The 26750-nt window shown below is 37.3% G+C and overlaps 1 protein-coding gene across 2 annotated transcripts in view; it reads left to right on the top strand.

Annotated features, from left to right (window-relative positions):
- LOC122026453 (calmodulin-binding transcription activator CBT-like) overlaps positions 1-26478 on the top strand; it is an 88234-nt gene extending 61756 nt beyond the window's left edge. For both annotated transcript variants that reach the window (XM_042585199.1, XM_042585206.1), the window contains 4 exons: positions 20281-20993; positions 24363-24924; positions 25232-25543; positions 25961-26478. In XM_042585199.1, coding sequence (XP_042441133.1) covers positions 20281-20993; positions 24363-24924; positions 25232-25543; positions 25961-25984 — 1611 coding nt within the window. In that variant the 3' untranslated portion in view covers positions 25985-26478. The remainder of the gene's footprint in view (positions 1-20280; positions 20994-24362; positions 24925-25231; positions 25544-25960) is intronic.
- The last annotated feature ends 272 nt before the right edge of the window (positions 26479-26750 follow it).

Here is a 26750-nt window from a genome sequence, read left to right as displayed (position 1 = left end):
ATCATGAAAACTACTTTTAAATGTATATAAATATATTCAAAGGGTTTAAGAGTGGTTAATGAGATAAAATATGACTTAAAGTGTTGAAATCAGGCTTTCCCAGCTAAAATTAACCTTCCCAATCGATTGGGGTTGGGGCTCAATCGATTGACATTATTTCAATCGATCGCCTGATCGATTCCGCGAGTTTCTGTTCGCGGAGAAAGTGCTTGAATCAATCCATTGATCGATCCAGGCTTGAGTGAATCGATCGATTGATCGATTCATTGAGCTTCTGCTCATGGGAAACCCCTCTCAATCGATCGCCCGATCGATTGAGACACTCCAATCGATCGGGTGATCGATTGAAAGTCTGATTCCTTGAAAATGAATTTCAGTTGAAATTCAGAAATACCCTAAAAATACTACAAAATTTTAAAAATCATGAAACTTCTTTTAGACATTATTTATGGTATATACTATTATGGAAAAATAATTTATAAGAAAATATATCTTATTTTCAAAAATTGACACAAATTTGAAAATTTTTGAAAACTTCAATATTTTCTTCTAGTTTGCGTCTAACTTTTCAATGATGATTGCTACCAAAAGATAACCTTCACCAAGGTTTTCAAAGTATATTTACAATGATTTTCAAAATCAATTTCTAACCATGGTCTTTGGGCTTTCCCATTGGAGTACGCATAACTATGCGTTTTGATGAACTCAAAACTCAAATAGATGCACTAAATCAACATTTTGAGTCTTGTTCATCATCTAACATCTTACTTGTATCTAATGTGCACTAAAACACATACAAGTCGTCTTATAGTCTTTGTGAGATGTAGATTTTGGTTTTGCCTAAACTCGGGATCATGCATATCTATCTAGACATTTTAGGAGTTATGAACATCCATCTAGGATGTCACTTGTTAGTAAATGTCATTATCCTTAAATACAAGGAAATTAAAATGATGCATGATGAGTTATGACATATATCAAGAAAATAATTTTCAAAAGAAAATATACTATTATTACATAATGTATGTATGACATGACATGCTATTTTTATTTATTTTTCATAATAAAAATGAATGTAAAATATGATATCATGACATATGATAAACAAACAAAACATGACAATTTTGCATAAACAAAATATATCTAGATATTCTATCTAAGTATCTTTAATCCTTAGCTAAACCTAAAATTGATCCTAGATTTGCTCTCATTTTATGAAGAAAATGCTAAAATCCAACTTGACATCTCTTCTACTCTTGATTTGTTGTGTTAATTAAAATTAAGTCCAATTCCTTAAATTTTGGCATGTTTCACTTTTCCAAAGAGTAATCAATTAATCCTTTTAATTTTCAAATGTTAATAAAAATTTTGAAATACCTTCAAGTGCTAACTTTATCAAGGTTAGGTTAACCACCCTTCCTATTTAGAGTTAACACTCTCTAAACCCATCTAGGGTGTAGAGAATATGCTTCTCGGAACCCAAAATCTATTGGTGCTCCTTGGATGTTATAGGTACTCGTTAGGGATAACTTTCGTAGATACTTTCCTAATGACCTTTCTAGGTTTCTTAGAAGCCTTAGTCACTTCCTTTAGGTCAACTCTAGGAAAAGTTTTCCTTGTGACCTTCTTAGTAACATTGTTAGACTTCTTAGAAGTCTTAGTCACATTGGTCTTGGCAAAAATACTTCTAATGATAACTTCCCTTATATCTTTGACTTGACCCCTAGACCTAGGGTTGATTCCATAACTATATGGAACCCAATGATAAGAGAGAACATTCTTCTTGACTTTGTATTTGTATCCCAAACCTGTATGACTATTGAATGGTTCTTGTCTAACTCTCCCTAGATTATGCTCATTTTGATCCTTAATAATATTTTCCAATTTCTTTAGTGTCTTTTCTAACTTATCAAGCCTTGACCTCAAGGTTTGATTTTCCAACTTTAAATCCTTAGATTTTGATTTTTCTTGATTTCTGTGAGCATTTCTATTTTTAGGCCTATAACTAAAATCCTTAGACTTATTGCCTTATTTGTCTACCTTCCTAGCCTTAGGTGTGGTAGTCTTAGCATGATAGGCCACATGATTTTCCTTAATTTTATCATGCTTCCTATTTTCATGATAAATAGCATTAAAATGATATAAATTATTTCTAGCATGCTTTTTATCATGGGTCAAAGGAATATGTTCAATGAATGATACCTTAGATTTACCTTGGAAGCTCCCCTTTGACTTGTGCTTACTCCTTTGACTTTGGTCGACTTCTTCTCTTTAGGACATTGACTCCTATAATGTCCTCTTTGATTGCAAGAGAAACATACAATGTGCTCCTTGCCTTTGGGTTCTACGGGACCGATATCCTTTTTCTTGGCCAATTTTGGACACTTGCTCTTATACCGTCCTCTTTCCCTACACTCAAAGAAAATAATGTGATTTTTATTATTTAAACTTGAAATTGTTATACCTTTTCTTGTAGGGGTGACACATGATCCTCCATTTGATTTTTCTTAATTTGTGGAGGTGACACCATCTTCTTTTTCTTCATTTAACCCGGAAGTGGAAGCCTCTTCTTGCTCCGATGTCAATACATGACACTCCCCCTCAATCCCAGAGGTGGAGGCTTCTTCATCTTCATCCTCTTGCTCATTGAACAAAGTGTATGCTCTCTCTTTGCTCCTTTTGAAGCTTCTTGTTTTTCTCCTTCGGAAGTCGAGCATCTCAAAATTTCGGAGTCCTCTTCCTCTTGATCTTGATCTAATAAGTCGCTCTCTTTGGATTCTTCTTGGTTTGGTACAGTGGAGGGGACCTCATGGAGTTTAGCTAATTTGTTCCATAACTCCTTGACATCTTCAAATTCTCTTATTTGCTTCAAAATATTGCTCGACAATATGTTGATCAATACTTTGGTCACTTTGTCATTGGCCTCGCTTCTTTAAATTTTCTCTTGGCTCCACTTGCTCTTCTTGAGAGCTTTTTCTTTTGAATTTGTTGGAGCTTGGAAACATTCCATTAGAGCAAACCAATGCTCTATGTCCACTATGAAGAAATTTTCGATCCTTGATTTCCAAATATCGAAATTTGTTGATGTGTACGATGGAGGCACCTTTGTGTTGAATCCGAATCCATCTCGGAATTCCATTTGAAGTTGAGCTCTCTTGATGAAGTTTTTGAATTTGTTGAACTTTGCTTCAACTTCTTCTCCCTCTAGCTTGTTGCCCTTTCCAGAGATGATTCCGGTGAAGAGCGCTCTCGCTTTGATACCACTTGTTAGGGTCGATTGATGCTAGAGGGGGGGGGTTTGAATAGCTTGTCGCGCTTAAGTTGCTTGCTTTGATGATGTTGTTACAGCGGAAAAGACTTAAACAACTCTCACAATGCTAACACAAGGGATTCACTTGGTATCCACCTCAAGAAGAGGTGACTAATCCAAGGATCCGACCCTCACTCATTCATCCACTATGAAATAATCCATTCTCGATAACTACCGAAGGCGGAGAAACCTTGTACAAACTCTCAATACAACATGAAGAAACGACGAAGCCAATACAAAGACAATCTTACAAGATTTTACACAAATGAAACCCTAGCTAGCTTCTTCATCTTGTGTGGAACGCCTCTTGACCTTGAAAGTGCAGTAACACTTTGCTCCAAGAAGCTTCAAGAATTAGCGAGAACTTGTAAGAAAAGATCCAAGAAGTGGAGGGTCGAACTCGGAGTAGATGTAAGGAAAATGACTTTAAACTCGACGCTTCCTTCGCAACGGTCACATCCCAATCGATTGACCAATCGATTGGGGAGACTTGAATCGATCGGTCGATTGATTCAGGGTGCTTTTGTGCTCTGCTGGAGAAGGCCTGTATCGATCGCTTGATCGATTCAGCCTTCATCGCGTCGCGCGCGATTTCCCGCTGCTAATCGATCGGATCGATTGGGAAGGCTTATATGCGCGCGATATAAACTCCCAATCGATCGACCGATCGATTGGGGTTGGTCCAATTTGATCACTTGATTAAATTGACCAAACCTAGCTTGCTCGAGTCAAGTCTAGGGCTCCCAAACCCAACATCCTATCAATCGTGACCTGTTGGGACTCCTCGTGCCTAGTATCCTGTCAACCTTGACCTGCTGGGAGTTCTTCACCAAGTGTCCGGTCAATCCTTTGACTCACTTGGACTTTATTCTCGTGCCAAGTGTCCGGTCAACCTTGACCCATTTGGACTTATCGTCTCGTGCCAAGTGTTTAGTCAATCCTTTAACCCACTTGGACTTTTCTCCTCGTGCTAAATGTCCGGTCAACCTTGACCCACTTGAACTTACCGTCTCGTGTCAAGTGCCCGATCCTCCATGATCCACTTGGGCTTCCTTCCACCAGATGTCCGGTCAACCTTGACCTACCTGGATTCCATGTGCCTAGCTTCACTCACCAGGTCTTTGCATTTGTCTAGTTTCACTCACCATCTGTCTGTCTTCCCTCATCAGGATTTTCCTATTGCCTGGCTTCACTCACCAAGAAAAAAAAAAAATGTGGAACCGCCACATCAGCGGCCCCCCTAGAGCCGGTCGACCCCTGGACCTTTCAGCCACGGAACCATGCACTCCCCATCTGTGCTACGCCCTGGGGACTTCACTCATCAAGACTTTCACCTAGCTTCACTCATTAGGATTTTCCCACTATCCGGCTTCTTTCACCAGGACTTTCACCTACCTAGCTTCACTCACTAGGTCTTTCATCTGACTTCAATCACTAGAATTTCCCAATTGCCTAGCTTCACTCACTAGGTCTTTCACTTGCCTAACCTCCAGTTAGGACTTTTCCAGTTAAGTATCCGGTCAAATTTTTGACCTATTGACTCTTCTTCTCGTCTAACTAGTTCAAACTTGATCAGAGGGGAATTGCACCTACAATCTCCTTAAACGGACGATTGCTCCTGCAATCTCCATATATTGTCAAATATCGAAACCCAAACATCTAGACTCAAACTTGAGCCAATTCAACCTTAGTCAACCTGGTCAACCTTCATTCAGTCGATTAGGGACTTTAAGGAGTGATCAGACGGACTTTCTTAAGAGGAACCGGAGACTTTAAACCTTCATTCAGTCGATTGAGGATCTTAAGGGGTGATCAGGTGATCCTCTTAAGGGGAACAGAGACTTTAAACCTTCACTTAGTCGATCGGGGATCTTAATGGGTGATCGGGCGGGCTCCCCTAAGAGGAACCGGAGATTTTAAACCTCCATTTAGTCGATTGGGGATCTTAAGGGGTGACCGGGTGAGCTCCTTTAAGGGGAACATGAGACTTTAAATTTTCATTCAGTCGATCGGTGATCTTAAGGGGTGACCGGACGGGTTCCCTTAAGAGGATCCGGAGACTTTAAATCTTCACTCAGTCGATCGGGGATTTAAGGGGTGACCGGGCGGGCTCTCCTAAGAGGAATCAGAGACTTTAAACCTTCACTCAGTCGATCGGGGATCTTAAGGGGTGACCAGACGAGTTCTCTTAAGAGGAACCAGAGACTTTAAAAACTTTCATTCAGTCGATCAAGGACCTTAAGGGGCGACTGGACAGACTCCCTTAAGGGGAACCAAAGACTTTAAACCTTCTTTCAGTCGATCGGGGACCTTAAGGGGTGACCAGGCGGGCTCCCTTAAGGGGAACCGGAGACTTTAAACGTTTAACAAGTTGATCAAAGCATATGGATTGTGAATATTATATTTATCTCATATCGGTTGGTAGTATATGGCCGATCGATTCATCATGTAACCTGGAAATTCATTGGGGAAGGTTTTTATTTCATATTCAGTCTCTTTACTTTGCTCGGAAGTATATGGTTACATAATCTATCATATAAACTGAAGATCTTTTATAAAACGATTATATTGCATCCGGTTTACCTATTTCGTCCGGGAGTATATGCTCAACCTATTTATTAGATAGGTCGAGAGTCCTTTATACAATCAAGGCATTCAACCTATCATAGAAGTCTGGAGATCATCAGGAAGAATTCATTCAGCATTATATATCACTCAGAAGATAACTATGAGGTCTACTTACTTTGATTATAATTTCTCTATGGGATTTCTCTGCATGATATATGTGGTAGATGTATTGAAAAATCTAAGCCATATGGATATTGGGGTGGTTTCGAAGACATGGGAAGTTACGAAAGGAAAAACAGATAATTGTAAATTTTCATATGTATTTGATAGCACAGTAATGACGAAATAATAGGAAGATGTAAATACAAGATTCCAAGTTTATTTAAATCTACTTAAAAAGTCTTTTGGGAGCTCCTTGTTAAGTCGGCGACGGTTTACAAATAGAGGAGGAGGTTCTCCCGATAAGTAATCCCCTTCCCTTAACAGTTGGATAACTCCTTCAACAGAATGGGTGAGGGAACTTAGGGGAGTCTAAATAGGATCTGCGTCTACTTTGCTAGGGCTCCTCCTCACCTGTCTTATATGCCTGAAGTTCAGATTGTAGGATCTCCTTCTCTCCCTTCAGGGTAGCATTCTGTCTTAGAGCTTTTTAGCTCTTTCAAAAGTAAGCTCATCTGCAAATCTTGGGCTCGTAGTCTTTCTTGTTGTTGAAATAATATAAAATCTTTAGAGGTTAATTCTTGAGCTAGCTCAGGAGATCTAGAGCCATGAGATAATTGTAATTGTTCCAAAATAGTAGTTTTGTGGGATAAATCTGAGAGAGCTTTGTCTTGATTTCTGGGAGTTGAGATGTACTTCGCTGCAATTGAAGTTCCAAGTCTTTATTTTCTTCTTCTCGAGATTATAGTAATTGACGACAATTTTGTAGGACTTTTTCTAGGCCAGCGTTGAGTTCAGCTTGTGAATTTACTTTGTCTCATAGCTGAGTAAGTTCATCATTAGGGAGGTTGGAAGCAACCTGTAATTCCTCCACTTTATCTTTCAAAATTCGATTAGTTCATTCTAGATCCGCAGCTAGCTGACCCAACTGTAAGCTTGAGACGTAGAACTAAAATAAGATAACAACATAGTTACACTTTATAACCATACACTAAGGAAATTTAATCACTAACTTATTGCAGTAGCTTGGCGGTTGTGGTCATCAACACGTTCAGAGATGGTGCACCCTCTCATATGTGCTTGTGAATGCATCCATCACTCAGCTAGTGCACCTTTCAGTTGAAGTATCCTACATGAGGGAGGAATAGGTGTCTGGCCAAGCTGGGATGATAATCTATGAGATTGTTTAAAAAGGATGGAGGAGTTGGTGAAAGTTGTGGGTTGTGAAGAAGCAGAAGGAAGTTCAGGAGTTGCCAAGGAAACCTGTGAAGATGGATCAGGAGGTGTAGGGCTGATCGATGAAGGATCTTGTTCAATAGGCGTTTTGATGGGCCCAGGAATAACGGATCTCCTGCAAGGGGTTCTTTTGGCATCGGGCCTGGTGGGAGAAGAAGTTAAAGCCTGAAGAAGGGGCGATGAAGTTATAGGGACAGTTGGTGCCATCTCGAGTGAAAGAACAACTGGAGGAATAACACGAGACATAGGGATGAGAAGCCCCGATCTCATCATATTGAGTGTAGAACAGGAATGAGCATGTGTAGGAGGAGCAGGTTCCTTACCTCTGGTATAAGAGATTTCGGAGGGAGTAATAGGAATCTACTCAAAAGTAGCTATGGTGGAGATAAGTGGACATGGGATTGAGGCACGAGGTCTCTTATGCTTTACAATGAAGGGATCTTCCTGTTCCGGTAAGCTGGAGGATTCCCTGGGTCGTGCAACTGGAGGTAGTAAATCAAGAGAAGAGGAAGGATGATTAAGACGGTGATCTCTTAATAAATCTTCCCCCGTTCTAGTCAAGACTACTCTTGTTAAGCGAGTATTTCTGTACATGAAAACGGGAAGGATAGCATCAACTAGAGAAAAGAGAAACTCATGTTAGGAATAATATAAAAATGATAAAAAATATATATAAGGAGAATAAATTTATTGAAGGAGACGTATAATTCTGTGTTGGCTGGGTTGAGACCAAAAGCAAACAATAAACCTTCTGCGATTAATATAGGCAGGTTAAATTTTGCGCATGTCAATTTTCCCATGGAAGAGCGAAAAACAAGATCTTTAAAAATATCGCCTAAGTGGGGAATAGGAGGAATGTTTCGTTGCCAGGTTATCGGATACGGCGAAGGAGAAGGAAGGTGTATGAAAAAAAAACTGTCCCTTCATTCTCCTTGGGATGGAATTCTATTGAATAGAGTGACTTTAGGGCGTGACTGAAATTTAAATAAGCTATCTTCCACTTGACGGGGAATGAAGAAATGATGGAATAAGCGAGGAGATAAAGGAAAATCAAGTAAGCGAGAAACAACAACAAAACCAACCATAATAGAGAATGATTGAGGAATGAGTTGATGTAGGGGAAGGTCAAAATATCTACTAATATCAACAAAAAAAAAAGGGTGAATGGGAAATCTAAAACCCGATAAGACCTGTTCCTAGAAGATTGCCATGCTCTCTGAAGGAGGGAGGTGAGGACGATCCTTTGAATTAGGGACGGCTAGGTATGGGGGAAAATCATAGTTCCATTAGAGCTTATAGGCCTTTTGTATAGTAAATCTGGAAGAACATTGAGTGTACCACTCGTCGGATGTTGACATTGTTAGAAGAAGAGATTAGTAAGGACGAGAAGAAAAGCTAGTAAGAGGCGAAGAATAAGAAATAGGTAAACTGGAGGAAGAAGATGAGGTGTTAGGGATTTTTCTCTTTAAAAGCCTTAGCAAAGTATCGAAAAAGGTGTTTTAAGTAGGAGCGTTAGATTGAGATGATAAAAAAAGCGGGGTCGAGGGGGAACCGTTGGATGGATTGATAAGGCGACGGATATAATGAGATGGATACACTTAGGACGTCAGAGACATATGTGTCGCCAATAGGAAAACGGTATCGACAATCGACATAAAAGGTTATGTTTCCAAGATATTAGAGTCATTACTAAGATTAGACTTAAAAGTTCCAAGATCCCAAGGAAGGCTAAGTATTTATAATATAGAACATGAGTTATATGTTTTTCATATTGTAAACTCGGTCAGCTATAATAAACAGATCGGGTCTTAAGGCTAGTTCAAAATATATATGTATGTATAAACTCGGTTAGTTATTATAAGCCGATTGAGTCTTAAGGCTATATATATATATATATATATACTTGGTTGGTCACTAAAGGCCGGTCGAGTATTAAATCTGAGCGAAAATGAATGTAGAAGTAAGCGAACTCGATCGGCTGATAGAAGTCGGGCGAAGGTTACAATCGGGAAATAATAGGTATGGATTAAAATAAGAGTGATCCTCCTGTAGAAGACTAATGAATAATAAATCTAAAGAAAGTGGAACAAATCCGAGTTAATGTTAAAAGCTTAAGGAACACCAATTCTGGTTAAAACAAGTATTAACTTAATGTATCAATAATAGAATCAAATCAATTGCAGAAAAAATCAACATAACCTCATCTAAGTATACAAATTTCCATATACTTAATAAATAAAGTTAAAGACAAATTGTGCGAATATTTGAAACATCATAGGAAAAGGTTAACACTTAAAGCTGTTAAGAAAGATTCTTCGTTACAAAGATACGTTGATGATTATATTAGTTTAGGAAATAAATTAGGACGCTGGGTCTTGAGTAATCTCCTATGGTCAAGGAAGTTGACCGGAGGGTCGGAAGCTAGATATCCCTTTTCTTTTAGTTGCTCTATGGCCCCATCAACCCCATGATTGAAAGCTTTGACAATAGATGCGACGATAGGAGCATTGAAGTCGGGCGATTCAAGAAGTATTCTTTTCCTCTTTTCGAATCGGTCGTCTTCACCCGCCTGATAGTTGGCTAGAGTATCTTGAGAAGTTTTCAGTTCAGTCTCCTTAGAGGAAATGTCTACTTGAGCTTTAGTCAAAGATGAACGCAGAGAGGCTATCTCGGTGCCCTTAGAGTGTAAATCGGAGATTTTAGTAGCCAATTCTAAAGCATGAGCATCCTTCAGTTTGCAACAGAGATAATAGCTGAGTATTCTCTGCGGTGAGCTTATCTAGTTTTGAGGTTAGTTCAGCGCGAAGATTGATATCTGATTGAACTTGAGATTCAAAGTTTTCTGAAGTTTTCTATTGACTTAGGTTTTTAGATTCAACCTCAAATAGTCTGCGGGTCTCTTGTAACTGTGCAGACAACTCAGATATCTCTTTAGAAGCTTGAAAAGAAGATGCTTCAAGGGCTTGTTGCCTCAACGTATCATTCTCTGAAGCCGAGTCATATAGTTGACGGACCACACTCATATTAGTGACCTAGCGCTATAGAGTGGAAAGTTAATAATAAAGTGCATTAATGAGAAAATAACTGAACGAAGAACATCTTACCTTAGTTTTCTCGAAAGAAAATTTATCTGTCAACTCGGCGGAAGTGAGCTTCTCAAGCTGACGACGAGTGTCTGCCCAAACTATTGTTAAAGAACTTCCCAATAGTATTGGAAGGGTAGAAGAAGGTGTGGATGAGGATGATAAGGAAGTGTGCAGTGAGGGTGGAGAGAAGAGAAGAAAAGGAGGATTATGAGTTTATTGGAAAGGTAACGGGATTTGTTCCACAAAGGTCTCAGGATCCGGACTAGTACCCTGAGTCGGGAGGTCCCCTTGAGGCGGGATAGATGGTGAGGCAAGAATAGGATATAAGAATGTTAAGGTGGGTTCAGGAGTAGTTTGAACATCTCCTTGGGCCATATCTTCTGGAACATAAATTATACGTCTCTTGGGGAAGGGTGTTAGGGGCAGTCTACGCCCTAGACGTTTTCCTGTAGGAGTAGCTTCTTGCACTTGTTCTTGTATTTCCATAGGAGTAGTTTCCGGCAATATGGGGGAATTTGGAGATGTTTCCCCAGAATAGTTTGTGAGCTAGAGGCAGCCGCTCGTTGGATGGAGGGTTCAGGCAAAGGAGCAGTAGAAGGTTGATGTCGCTTGTCATTAAGCTCGACATTAAGTTCTTGTTCTTTGGCCAAGAACGCCTCCTCTTCTAGAGTAATTTCCTTGTCAACCAAGGTTTCAAACACAACATCCACTACAACAAATAAAGAGTATTTTAGTTGGTAAAAAAGTAATGGTGAAGATATTGTAATTTCTTTTGAACAGGGCTTAGGCCAAAAAGGTATAAAAGGTCGCTACGTATTCATTTGTGAATGTAAAAACGATGACCAAGTATTCTAGTAGAGTAATCGGTCAAGGTTGACGGTTGATGAAGTTCTTTTATATCAAGAAGAGGGGGGAAAGAAGATCGCCATGCAGTAGACCATGTGGCGGGTTTAGGAAATCTTATGAAGAAAAATCGTGACTTCCAACCCTTATTGGATGAAAACATTTTTTCAAAGAAAACCATCTTCGGACGAGATTGGAAAAAAAATACTCCTAGCTTCGATTTTTTGGGATAGGAGAACATGAAGAAATTTTAGGGAGTAGGAGGAATACTGAAGAGGCGAAACAACATGTACAACCCACATAGATATCGAAAAGCATTTGAGGCGAATTGTTGCAAAGGAATACCAAAATACTGACTTATCTCCGCTAAGAATGGAGGAATAGGAAACATAAACCCGTTACTAGTTGATCCTTAAAGAAAGTAATATAGTTATCAGGGGGAGATGACGATAAGCATCAGGTTGCAGAACCTTAATACGATACTCCTAGGGATCTCATACTGGAAACGAATGGAAGTTCTATCGGTAGTACTAAAGGATAAATGAGTTTGAGCGTACCAAGGAACTAGTGATTCCTCAGTTATGGCAAAAAATAGAAGTACTGTAGGGATAAGCGACTTACTAGGTCCTTAAGGAAGGGAGGTAGCAAAAGGTCAAGGAAAACGAAGGAGCGCCGAGTGTTGGAGAGAGTCGAGAGAAAGAATCGCCAGGAAGTGAGTCGAGGAAGACGAAGAGTAAAGAAATAAAGACTTAGGGTTTTGGAGTAGTATAACTAATAAGGATCGTCGTTGAATTAAAATGGCTCGTGATAGGAGAGTCGTTGATCTGCTAGGGAAATATGTGATAGGACGCTGATAAAAAAGCATGTTAATGGTTGTTTCAAGAAATAGAAGAAAATGCTACATGGCCCTCACCCATAAAGAAACATTTATGATGAACAGGACAGACCAAATCATAGGCTGAGGCGTCATATCTTCGAGCGCCCCAACATTCTTTTTCCGTTGAAGGACCAATTACTGACAGGACAATTTTGAAAAGTCGCTCGACTATCAAGGCATAATTAAGAGAAAAAAGAAAAGAGAGTATAAAATAATGAGTTAGACGAGTAAAGCAAATAAACTAAATCAAAACGCATGTCTAGTTAGTCGGCTACACCTCCTTCGACTAGATTTGAAGGGAAGGTTAGTGATATGGGTTATGATAAGTCGGCCTATCGGATGATGTGGGGGTTAGGGTCGAGAGAGAAAGGAGAGACCCATAGTTGGATGAATATATGATTAATAGGGTAATGACCGACCAAATAAAAGGGTTTTGTAGGCGCTCAGTCGGGCAAAGTCCGACTGAGCTTAAGGACACTTAGTCTTATAAAGCTTTTAGTATATTACCGATCGAGCGAAGGTCGAGCGAGCACCAATGTGTTTATATGTGCTCGACCGGAAAAGCCCGATTGAGCTTAAGAGCAGTTAGTCTTATAAACCCTTTAGTATATTACTGGTCGAGTGAAGGCCGAGTGAGCACCAATGTACTTATATGCGCTTGACAAAGCCCGATCGAGCTTAAAAGCACTTAGCCTTACACAACTTTTACTATATCACCAGACGAGTGAAGGTCGAGCGAGCACCAATGTGCTTATATACGCTTGACCGGACAAAGCTCGACTGAGCTTAAGGGCACTTAGTCTTATAAGACCTTTAGTATATTACCGGCTGAGCGCTCGATCGGACAAAGCTCGACTGAGCTTAAAGACACTTAGCTTTATACAACTTTTAGTATATTACTAGCCAAACAAAGGACGAGCGAGTACCATGTGCTAACCGACTGGACAGAGCCCGATTGAGTTTTAGGGCACTTAGCTTTATAAAGAATATAGTACATTTTGGACGGAAACATGCTTAACAGAAGATATTTTCAATATATATACGACCGGCTTGAATAACCGACCAAGATATGCTTAACAGAAGGTATTCTCAATATATATACGAACGGCTTGAACGATTGGTCGAGATATGCTTAACAGAAGGTATTCTTAATATATACACGATCGACTTGATTGACCGGCCGAAGCATGTTTAACAGAAGGTATTCTTAATATATATACGACTGACTTGAGTGACCGACCGATATATGCTTAACAGAAGGTACTCTTAAATATACACGATCAACTTGAATGACCGACTAGGACATGTTTAATAGAAAATGACATACAAGTAGCAGACAACTTTATGACAGCTTAGTGAATTTGGCGGGAAATATTCTCCAGAAGTTTCTTCAGTTATGGGAACATATTCTTGTTTACACTTCATCAGGAATATGAGTCATAAACGACAAAAGAGGTACATCTGGGGTATAAAAAAGATTCCTTAAAGAATTATTGCACGAAGCCTAAAAGGTGACTTCATTTTCTAACAAACTCTAAGAAATCGGGGATTACCTCATGACTACGGAGGTTATATGAGGTAGTATAAAAAGAGGATCCTCTCCGTTGGTAAGGTATGCAAACTCTAGCATCTAAAACTCTGTTTCTACATACTTTCATTACTGTACTTCTTTTTTTTCTTCTTTCACCTTCAAGAGAGGAACTGACTTGAGTGTCGGAGTGCTTAGTCAGATATCTCCACCCAGGTCCTAGGTCACTAACGTTTTGTTGGATCATCTCACTGTGCGCAGGATCGTTGAGAAGCTCTTCCGGATCTTCAAGAGTTCATCGTCTCTGAGACCCCCGTTCCCCGGAGCTAGCATACCACCTCGCAGATTTCAGATAGTATCAAATGGTATCAGAGTCGACTCGAAATTAGGATTCCAACTTCGCTCTTATGCCCTTCACACCTTTCTCCTCAAATTGCAGAACTACAATCCTCCACCCTGTAACTCTCTCGTGCCCTCCTCAACACCCTAGTTCTTTAGTCTCGATCTGATTCCAAACGACGGACTTGCGCACCACCTTCAATTCATCCTTGGATTTGCCTCTTGAAGGGATCAATCTAGGGTTTTGTCTTCGATCGATTTGAGGGAACTTAGACCTCGAAGATCCCCCTCGTACGTTGCAATCTGCTTCCAATTCATAGGGATTTTTTTCTCTTCCGCGTCAAGTGGAGATTGCGTATTCCAAGCGGTGATCTAGGGCTCTTTGTCATCTTCTACGGATAACTGATTTTACTGTGTTCATTGTCATGCCCTGCTTTCCTAACCCGAACAACACCTACGCGTGATTGTAAGTCGCATCGTCGCATGCACCGAACAACTGTCGCTATCCTCCTTGGATGCGGTTTCCTTATTGTCCTGCTCCACTCACGACGATTTTCTTGTTATCGGAGCTTCCGTGTGCAGCTGACATCGATATTGGTTTAGCCTTCTTGTGCACGTGGGTTTGTCTGCCTTGTTATGGGATAAATTTTTATGGTTGAAAATAAGTGTTCTATTATGACGTATATGGTGCATGTCTAAAATCATAGACTTTAAGTTGTTTGTCTTTATAAGTATAGATAAAGGTGGTCATTTGACTGATGATCCTCCTAAATATGATTCGAAGCATACATAGCTTAAAGAGGATACTCGCTTGTTTCTTCATATTCAGAATTGTATTGATAGTGAGGTAATTTGTTTGATCAATTACTGTAAATTTGTTAAAGAACTGATGGATTACTTGAAATTTCCGTACTTGGAAAAGGGAGTCATTTTCGCATGTATGAAGTTTGCAAAGCCTTTTACCATGTGGAAAAACAAAATCAATCATTTTATGACGTTCAAGAAGACGTGTGAGGAGCTTAACATGCTGCTGTCCTTTAGCCCTGATGTGAAGGTTCAACAATGCCAACGAGAGTGAGTTTCCTCGTTGGCCTCTCTCTTGACTCTGAGTGTGCTAAGTCACAATCTCTCTCTAGTTCTGAGGTCTCCCCTTTACTAGATGTATTTAGTCGTATTCTACGTACAAGAAGTACTGCATCTGTTCTGCTTAATAATGCTTTGGTTAGTCACAATACTAATTATATGTTTGGGAGATCAACTAGTTATAGTGGCAAAAGGCGAAACCCTCGCCCTCAGGGCCCCCGCCGCACCCTGCCCAGGGTCATCACGAGGGAGGTAAATCACGGTAGCTCGGTGGCAAGTACGCAGTGGGCCGAGACTTTTTGCACAGGGATAGGGAATAAATCCCCGTTGCCCTGCGGACTCGAACCCATGTTCTCAGTGGCAAACTTCCACGCCTTTACCAGCCGAGATAACCCCGTGGGGCAAGATCAACTAGTTATAGTGAAAATAAAGAAGGTGGCTATTAGAACTTTGAAACTCGAATTCCAAATTCTAGTGGTATTATATGCAACTACTTTCGTAAGCCAGGCCAAACAAAGTTTGAGTGTAGAAAGCTTAGTGCAAAAATCAACACAAACACTTACCATATTATGCCCACTAATGATACCTCGAATAAATGTCCTTATCTCTACAGGTGAATTTGTCAAGTTCTCACAATATCAGGAATCACTGAAATCTTCATCTCCCTCTGTCACTACTATTGCTTATTCAAATAAACACAACGCATGCCTACTTTCCTTATCTTCTAAATGGGTAATTAATTCTGGTGTCACGGATCATATGATATGTAATTCTAGTCTATTTTCTACTTTTTAGCCCAAAGCTAACACTTCTACCGTTACTTTAGCTGACGAGTCTCCATCTTATGTTCATGGGTTTGACACTATCAATCCTATTCCTTTGCTTCCTCTGTCCTCTATCTTACATTTATTTAATTTATCCTTTAAGTTGCTCTCTGTTAGTCAACTAACTTGTAATCTTAACTGTTGCATCTTATTTTTTCGAAATCATTGTTTATTTTAGGATCTTTTAATGAAGAAGATATAGGACATGAGTATGGAGGCCTCAATATTCTTGACACACCGTTCTCAAATTCTTTTGTTTGCTCGAGTGCCACTTCTCCTTTCGTGGCTATAGGTTAGGTCATCCATCTCTCTCTTTTCGCAAAAAGTTTTTTCTACAATATAGTAAGGCGTCTTCATTAGATTGTGAGTTGTGTTAGTTTGCAAAACATTACTGTCTTAATTCGAGTCCTAGAGTAAATAAACGTGCTACTATTCCTTTTAAATTAGTTCATTCCGATATTTGGGGTCCTTGTTTTATTTTGTCTAAACCTTATTTAGGTATTTTGTTACTTTTGTGGATGATTATTTTCATGTAAGTTGATTATATTTAATGAAAAGTCGTTTTGAGTTATTTTCTCCATTTTGTGCATGTTGTGCTAAAATTAAAATCGAGTTCAACGTATCCATCCATACTTTGCGAAGTGATAATGCTAAAGAATATATGTCCAATTTCTTCTAATCTTATATGGATCAGAATGACATGCTTCATGAAACCTCTTGTGTTGATACTCCATTCCAAAATGGTGTGGCTAAACGTAAAAACAGACATCTTGAAACTGCACGGACTCTTATTTTAAATGAATGTTTTCAAACCTTTTTGGGTTAATTCAGTTTCTACAACATGCTTTTTCATTAATCACATGTCATCCTATGTTCTTCATGGTGAGATCCCTTTCGAATTCTTTTTTGCCAATAAGTCATATCCTGTTAATCCTAGGATATTTGGTAGCACTGGTTTTATTCTAGATGTTCATCTTCATGTCACTAAATTAGATCTCAAAAGGTTATATTTGTTATTCTCGTCTTTAGAAAGATTATTAGTGTTATTGTTCCATTATTAACAAATATCTTATCTCAATTGATATTACCTTCATCGAAGACACCTTATTTTCCTTCCTCACCTACTCCGACTCATCAAAGGGAGGATGATGTGTTCTATCACATCCTCCGCACCAGTCTTGGAACCAGCTCCTGTCAAGCCTCCTATTATTCAAGTTTATTCCAGGCATCAACCTCTTGATTCATGTCCTGCACCTTCTCCTTCGTCATCAGATCCTGTCTTGAGCGATGATTTTCCTATTGCATTACGCAAAGGTAAATGCTAGTGTACTTATCCTTATTTTGTTTCTTATAACGGTTTGTCATCTTTCTCTTGTTCTTTTATTACTTCACTTGATTCTATCTCTATTTATTACTTCACTTGATTCTATCTCTATTCCTAAAACTGCCCGTAAGACCATCCTGGTTGGAAAGATGCAATGATAGAGGAGATAAATGCATTAGATGACAATGACGCTTGAGACTTGGTCGATCAGGGAAATGAGCTATAAGATATAAATGGGTATTCACAGATAAAGTCAATCCAGATGGGTCAGTTGCTCGATTGAAAGCTCGTCTTGTCGTTAAGGGCTATGCTTAGACCTATGATGTGGACTATTTTGACACTTTTTCTCCTGTTGCAAAATTGACATCTGTTCAATTATTTATTTCAATAGCTGCTACTCATCATTGACCTTTACATCAACTTGATATTAAAAATGTTTTTCTTCATGGTGATCTTCAGAGGAGGTGTATATAGAGTAGTCTCTTAGTTTTGTTGCTAAGGGGGAGTCAGGGCAGGTTTGTTGGCTTCGAAAATCTTTGTATAGTTTGAAATAGAGTTCTCGTGCTTGGTTTGAAAAATTTAGTCATGTTGTTAGAAAATTTGGTATGATGAAAAGCAAGTCTGACCATTCTATGTTCTACAAGTAGTTAGGAACTATCATTTTGTTAGTTGTGTATGTGGATGATATCGTTATTACTGGAAGTAATAATATGAGGATCACATCTTTTAAATCTTTTATTCATACTCAGTTTCACACAAAGGGCTTGGGGGTGCTAAAGTATTTCTTGAGTGTTAAAGTTACAATGAGTAAAAAAAATATATTTCCATCTCAAAGAAAATATGTCCTTGACTTATTAACTGAGACAGGAAAATTGAGGCAAAGTCTTGTAGTGCACAAATGACTTAGAACATGCACAAGAAATGTGGAACTATTAGAACCTCCTGAGAGATATTGAAGGTTGGTTGGAAAGTTGAATTACCTTACCGTAACTCGTCCAAATATTACATATTTAGTTAGTGTTGTCAGTCAGTTTATGTTATCGCAGCGTTAGAACAAATTTTGTGTTACTTGAAAGGAGCATCCGGATGGGTATCGTTTATGCAAATCATGAGAATGGATAAAAGATCTATTTCATGTTATTGTATCTTTATTGTAGGAAATTTATTCTCATGGAAAAGTAAGAAGCTAAATGTTGTGTCACGATCTAGTGCAGAGTTAGAATGTAGGACTATGACAGAGTTTGTGTGTAAGATAATGTGGATATATCAACTCTTGACTAGAGTAGGACGTAAAATTTTAGTACCAGCAAAATTGTGGTGTGATAACGAAACTTCTTTTCATATTTTATCAAATCCTGTGTTTCATGAGTGAATTAAGCACATTGAAATTGATTGTCATTTTGTTCGTGAGAAAATTTAACAAACCTTGATTTCTATAGGACTGGAGAATAACTAGGGGCATCTTCACAAAAGCTTTAAATAAGATTCGGATTGATTATCTTTGTAACAAGTTGGACATGATTAATATATATGCTTCAACTTGAGGGGAGAGTATTAGCCGTATATATCTGTATATATTAACTTAATTATAGTTTCGTAAGATAGATTCTTTCCTAAGATAGATTATTAGTTTTGTATATAAATATGTCTTACTTTCAATAAAGTGAAGGGGAGTCTTGATGTAATGATAAAGTTGTTGCTTTGTGATCAAAAGGTCACGGGTTCGAATCCTGGAAACAGTCTTTTGCAAAAAGTAAGGTAAGACTGCGTATAATGGATCCTTCCCCAGGATCCCGTATAGCGGGAGCTTTGTGCATCGGGTTATTATTTTTTTTTTTAACTCTTCAATAAAGTGATAATATTCCTTTTTATCCCATATAACACATATTAAGCTACAAAGTAAACCTAAATATTGAATTATTAACTAATACTACTTTTTATTTATAATTAATATGCAGTTTCAATTTTGAAAATTTTGGCATTTGAGACATTTTATAGAAAGTTAAGGTAGGTAGACATTATAAGTTACTGAAAAAATTTGGTAAATTTATAGGGTAAGAATATGAAATAATGAATGATTTGGGCTATAACCTCTCACTTAAGTAAATAATTGGAAGATGAGTAATTTTTTCAATGAAATTTAAATGGTGATTGGTGGGAGAATTAAGAGATTTTTTGTAAGAATGTTTTGTTAAAACATTGTGGCAAAAGGCGAATACGCTCGCCTCCAGCCCCCCGTCAACCCGTCCCAGGGCCAATACGGAGGAGATAATCACGGACGGCTACTAGTCTTTGGAATAGTGACTAGCACATAAGGGAGGTATTTACCTCGGTTTTACCGAGATTTGAACCCCATACCTCATTGTTAAAACATGCAATTTAGTCAGAGCGTTGTAATGAGTGTTTATTTATATCATCTGTTGCTACAAGGTGGCACCCGTTCACAACTGTTCCAGGTTCAGATTGCGACTTGTACCTGAAATCTATCTTCAAAATCTTTTCATGTATTATAGTTTAATAAACAGCTGCAACTTTCCATAGAAAGATAAAGTGAATGATCCGCCCTAGAGGGGCCACCAAGTTGATGATTTCACATTTTCCACCAATAAAGTGAATGATAGATGAGTTTTTCTCTTATTGTTTGCGAAAGTGTTAAAAGATAAATATGATAAATTTATGTCTTAATCAGGTTAATAATTTAGTGGTCAATAAATTGGGACAGTAATCGAGTTCAAATGTGAAAATTTATTACCTGCTTTATTCTTGTTTTGGTAGACTCTTTGAATGAAAATAAAAAGGGGAAATTTTCTGATCATAGTGGTTGGTTATTTTGTGTGCCATTATACACTTCAATCAACATCTTCATCAATCAGTTCTCATTATTTGGGATCCACCACATGAATCTTATTCCTCTATTTAAACCAATTAATTTATTTCTATTTCATTAATTAATTATTTTTTTTGGTCTCCCTCTAAGCCTTACATCTACTCTAATAGAACTGTTCTAATTATAGAATTGATATAGAAATTTAAATGTGAAAATTGATTTCCTGCTGTATTCTTGTTTTTGTTTTGGTGGTTTATTTGACTAAAAAAAATTCAGGTCATAGTGGTTGGTAACTTTTGTGAATCAATGAAGCACTTGATGTCATCCAACATCTATTGTGCCTTTGGCGATAAATGTGTTGCCGCTGAAGTAGTCCAACCAGGTGTCTACCGGTGCAAGGCACCTCCACAGCCACCTAGTCCAGTTAATCTTTTTCTAACAATGGATGGTTGTACGCCAATTAGCCAGGTTTTGAACTTTGACTACCGCTCTTTACCAGATGTTTCTTCGGATTGTCCAGCAATTTCGTCAGAAGATGATTCTAATAATATAAAGTTGGACCAAGTGCAGAAGAGACTTGCTTATCTTCTGTTTTCTACATCCATCAAACCTACAATTTTATCAGGTCGTATACATCAGAAATTCTTCAATGGTGCCAACAAATTTGCATTACTCACTTCTCCTTCAGTTGAAAAAGACTGGATGAAGTTTTTAGAACTGGGTGACACTGATACGAGCTCCTCTGCACCAACTAAAGATGATTTCATTCACCTGTTGTTAAAGAACAAACTACAGGAGTGGCTTTTGCTAAAGGTGGCTCAAGGTTGTAAAACAACTGAGCATGATAGTCAAGGTCAAGGAGTCATTCATTTATGTGCTATCCTAAACTATACATGGACAGTTCGTTTATTTTCCTTGTCAGGGTTGTCCTTAGATTTTCGAGACATTCATGGATGGACGGCCTTACATTGGGCTGCATATTATGGGAGGTACATTTGCACCAATTTTTTTTTTGGTAAACCAGTATCCATCTCTTGTGATCCGACTAATATGTTGATGGCGTCACCATATAGTGTTATTAATTTCACTTTCTAAATGGTTTACTTGATAGTATGACTTCAACTGTCCTAATGTATTTTCATAAAATATTCTGATTCTAGTGGTTGTTTTTTAGATGTATCAGTTTAAAATGTAGCTTGAAGATTGAAGGTTAAAAAGCTGTTATATTGTTTTATCATTGTTGGAGAGCTGCCTTCTCCATTTTTGGCTTCCACACCAACATAATTTGTTAAATTTGAGTTTTGACCTTAAGAAGATAAAAACTTTTTTTTTTTTTTTTTACTTCAGTCAAATTCTACTCAATTCAATGCCTTGGTAATAATTTGGAATGCATTCTATCTCCCTCTTGTTAGCCATCATTGTGTTGAATTTACATTTTTAATGATGGTGCGGAACTCATTCTTTGTCATTTAGCCCTAACTTTGACTACATATAAAAGGTTAGTTAACTCATGATTCAGGTTGCCTCAATTGAAAGCTACATTTCTATGAGAAACAAATCACATTGTAGTATATGACACAACACTCAGATATAATACTTAAAGATGACACTCGACACTCTTGTTAATCATGTTCCAGTGTGTCTAGAATTAATCATTTTGGACATTTAGACCCCACACCTGTCTTAAATGCTCAAATATAAGTCTAGATTACTATAGTTTTTGATATCTAACTCTTGTTTGGTATTATGAAAGACTAGTATGTGTTTGACTAACATTGATATAAAACTTGATTAAATCCAAACACAAGACTATAACTTAATACTAGTTTTAACTTTATAATAGAGCTTTTGCATAAAACATTTGGAGTTTCCCCCCCTAAAGTTATGTGATTAACAAGTTGTCAAGATCGCTACATCGCCATGAGAATTTGGGTGTATTGTTAAATATGCAAGAGTTCTTACACCATAGGTTGGATAAGAACAAATATTATAGAAAAATTAATGATCTAAGATTTAAATCAATGGAGGTAGTAGATAATTAAAAGAAAAATTAATATTTTGTATGCACAAGAGACAAAATGGGTAGGAGAGAAGGCAAAAATGATACAAAACTCGAGTTTTAAGTTATAGTCCACACAAAGGAGTAAAACAAGAAATGAAGCAAGTATTGTTGCAGATAGTTTGTTAAAGATGAAGTTGTAAGAGTAGTTAGAAAGGGGATAGGATTATAACTCTCAAAATAGTAGTGGCGAAAGAAACTATTAATCTAATAGCATATATGCATCTTAAGTAGGATTAAATGAAGACATCAAATCTAAGTTTTGGGACGACCTAGATAAGGCATTACATAACATTATGCCAAATAAAATGATTTTAATAGATCTAATTGGGCATGTCGGAGTGAAAAATGAGGATTATGATAGGGTGCACGAGGTTATGAGCTTGGAACAAGAAATAAAGAAAGAAAAATTATATTAGATTTTACAATAGCATATGACTTTATATTAGCTAATATGTTTTTTAAGAAAAGAGAAGAACAACTTTTTTATAAATTTTTTAAATGAAAGTTTAGGTTAATAATCTAATAGAGGTATGAAAGTGTCTAGGGAAACAAAGTATTCAATAGTTTACAAAGTTATTTAACTTGATATTGAAAATAAAAAAAATGCTTAATCAATGAAGGCTAAGTACTCTAGTTTCCTTATATAAGGATAAAGGAGACGTACAAAATTATGCAAATTATAGGGGTATTAAACTAATGAGTCAAATCATAAAACTTTGAGAAAGAATAATAGAAAAAAGATTAAGGAAGGAGACCACAATGACAAAAATTTAATTTGGATTCATGTCTGGAAGGTTGATAATAGAAGTTATACATATTCTCAGTTAACTAATTGAAAAGTATCATGACAAAAGAAAGATCTACACATGGTATTCGTTAACCTAGAATACGTCTATCTAATTGAAAAGTATTGGGACAAAAGAAATATCTACACATGGTATTCGTTAACCTAAAAACGTTTATGATAGTCCTAAGAGAAATTATATAAATAATTCTAGAAAAGAGAGGTGTTAGTGTAGTATATATTGAACTAATAAGGATATGCATGAGGATATAATGACAAGAGTGAAGACTTCAGGTCGATTAATTAAAACGTTTTCCAAAAAGATAGTGTTACATCAAGGATTAGTTCTAAGTTCTTATCTTTTTACATTAATCATGTACAAACTCACCGGACACATCCAAGACATGGTGCCATGGTGCATATTGTTTACAGTTGACATTGTTTTATTAGATGAGACACGTGAAGGAGTAAATGATAAACTCGAATATTGACAGAAACACTGGAAGTGAAAGATTTTAGCCTTAGTAGAGTAAAGACAGAATATATAAAATTTAAGTTTAGCAATATTATACATAATGAGACAATAATTTAGATAGGGGATTACGAGTTATCTAGAACTGAGAGCTTTAAGTATTTAGGATTTTTTTACAAAAGGATGGAGGGATTAAGAGAGATGTCTTATATAGTATATGTAAATAGGATGATTGAAATGGAGGAGACTGTTGAGTGTTCTATGTGATTGTAAAATATTCTTAAAATTTAAAGGGAAGTTCTACAAAATGACGGTTAGACTTGTTATGCTATATAGAGTTGAATGTTGGGCTATGACTCGATCTTGTGGAGATGAGGATGTTAAGGTAGATGTGTGGATACACGAGGATGAACATAATTAGAGAGAAAGTCGGAGTTGTATGTATTGAAGAAAAATTCTAGGAGACAGTTTAAGATGGTACACATATGTAATTAGACGACCAATAACTGCTCTAGTTAGGCGATATGAAACTATGACAAATATGAACATCAAACGAGGAAGATCAAAAAAGACATAGTTAGCAATAATAAAACAAGATAAAATTTATTTAATAATGATATAGTAGGAGATTGAGCCCAATGGCGTAGAAGGATCCATTTAACCGACCCCATCTAGTGGGATAAGGTTTGGTTGTTGTTGTTGTTGATTAGCAAGTTGTCAAGAATTTAGCACTTTAAGAAAATGGATAATGGAAATTTATGAAGATTTTAGTATATATAGGAGAAGAAACATTGTTACTGAGATGTTCATTAGAATCCTTTCTATATATTTCAACACATTATTTACAAACATATGGAAGAACTTTTGTTAGTCATGACAGTAATTTTACAATCTGTTGTGAATCTAGGTGCTTATAAATGCTTAATAGGTGTTTTGGGTATGCATTACATGTGACGTACTCTGACATCGTCTTTCCTCCATGTTTAATTTTCTTTTCCATGATATATGTATATGAACATCTTTTGTAATTATTCATTCAGGGAGCAGATGATTGCTGCTCTTTTGTCTGCTGGAGCAAATCCTAGCTTAGTCACTGACCCTACCTCCCATAGTCCTGGAGGCAGCATGGCTTCTGACCTGGCATCAAAACAAGGCTTTAACGGCTTGGCGGCATATCTTGCTGAGAAGGCACTTGCTGCACATTTTGAGGCTATGTCATTGTCAGGGAACATGAATACAGAGGGCGTACCTGCTAAAACTAGCATAGCTAACTTTGAAAATGCTTATTCTCAAAACCTCAGTGAGCAAGAACTTTGTCTGAAAGAATCATTAGATGCATACAGGAATGCTGCTGATGCAGCTGATCGTATACAATCTGCAATGAGGGAGCGTGCTCTAAAGCTGCAAACTAAAGCAGTTCGGCTGCACAAACCTGAAATGGAAGCTTCCCATATAGTGGCTGCTATGAAAATTCAGCATGCATATCGTAATTATAACAGACGAAAGATGATGAAGGCTGCTACAAGAATACAAAGCTATTTCCACACCTGGAAAATGAGGAGGGATTTTGTAAACAAGCGCAAAAAAGCTATTAAAATACAAGTAAGACTTTAAAAATCATTTTGTCTTTATATTGACTTATGTCAACCATCTCAGCAAAATAAAAGAATTAATGCTTCTGCACTAGGAAAAATTGTATACATCTCTCCCTAGGTTTTCTTTATTATTCAATGCTTTTCTTTAGCTGGTATGGCTATATTCCTATTCACTTAACTTTTAGATAAGAAAATCATATTAATTTTATGTTATTTTCCATAGTTGTCTCTGTTTTGCTGGTGTATGCAAACCCTCGACAGATGTAGAGACTATTGTGATTTTTATTTTAATATTATTTTTTATTTTTGAGCAGTCTATATTTCGCGGGCACCAAGTGAGGAAGCAATACCGGAAAATCTGTTGGTCAGTTGGAGTGCTTGAGAAAGCAATTCTTCGTTGGCGATTGAAGCGAAGAGGCCTGCGTGGCATTCAAGTTGAAAATGCAGAAGCAATGAGTTTCGATACAACACCAGAAAGTACTGGAGAGGAGGGATTTTTTCTTCTTAGCAGGAAGCAAGCTGAAGAGCGGGTCAGTAGGTCGGTTGTACGAGTTCAAGCCATGTTTCGGTCATATAGAGCCCAGCAAGAGTATCGAAGAATGAAGATGGCATATGAACAGGCAAAGGTAGCTTTGCTGTGGCACATACCTAATTTCCCTCCAATACATGTGATCTGTCTAGCTTTCTGTCGATAATTACCATGCCAAAGAGTTTAATGATAATCAGGCAGCCCAACTACTGACTCCCTTTTAAGACAGTGTTACCTGTCACGTAACATATTATCCAACAATATTTTACCTGTCGGTTGTGTTGGCTTACATGCAGCAAATAAAATTTTGATAAAATACTTGAAACTTCATTATCCTTTTTTTTTTTGACAAAACCCACTTCAAAATAAATTTGATTTCAGGTCCAATGGAAAGATGCATGCTATTTCCTATGATTGATTTAATATTGACTTTATGAAGCAGAAATTTGTTTAGTCAACTACATTCATTGTATTGCTGATACTATTTTTTTTGCTTTCAAATTATATGGTGCAGCTTGAGTTTTCTGAGCTCCAATGAATTGAAGTAGGCTACTCCACAGTTTCTAGTAGCAGGAATGTTCTACAAGTTTGTCTTCACTCTGAAGGAGTAAATAGGCGTACCTACAAGTTTGGCCTCCAACAAGTAAATAGGTGTAATTAAGTCCCCGCGTGTAAAAGTCTACCTACAAGATTGTCTTAACTCTGAACGAGTAAATGGTGTAATTAAGGCCACGTGTTTAACAGTCTGATAATTGTAATTTGTTTCTCCTGTTTAAACCAATATGGGGTAGGAAAAATTGGAGGAATTTGTAATGCTAATCTTGGTAGTTGTGGAAGTAGAAAGGATGGGATTCATAACAAAAAGAAGTCTACTGCAGGAGGCTGAATGATGCTATGGGTTAAATTTCACTTGCTGTATCCAAGTCATGATCCATGTAATGATTTGTTGCAAAAAGCATGTCTTCAGATAAAGAGATGGATTGTATTGTATGTTAAAGTATGTATATAATATGCAACTTTGTTTTGGTGTTAGTGACTGTCGGTCTTGTTGTAAGGAATACAATACGCAATTTCTCTTTCACGACAGCAGAAGTTGGAACAGGTTTCAGCATATTTGATTGACAAAATGTGCCAATTTTCAGTTCATGCGTCTCTTTTTACCTATTTTCTAAATCACATTGTAGGTTTTGAAATCATGCCTAGAATTGTGATACATCAATAATAAATTAAATGATGCATCTATGACAGAATCTAGTTATCATCAAGTCTTTAAAGTAATATTATAAATTGAAACAAAAGTTAAC

Source organism: Zingiber officinale, chromosome 1A (assembly GCF_018446385.1).
Source record: "Zingiber officinale cultivar Zhangliang chromosome 1A, Zo_v1.1, whole genome shotgun sequence".
In the NCBI taxonomy this organism is placed as follows: Eukaryota; Viridiplantae; Streptophyta; class Magnoliopsida; order Zingiberales; family Zingiberaceae; genus Zingiber; species Zingiber officinale.
This window is presented reverse-complemented; position numbering and strand designations above follow the sequence as displayed.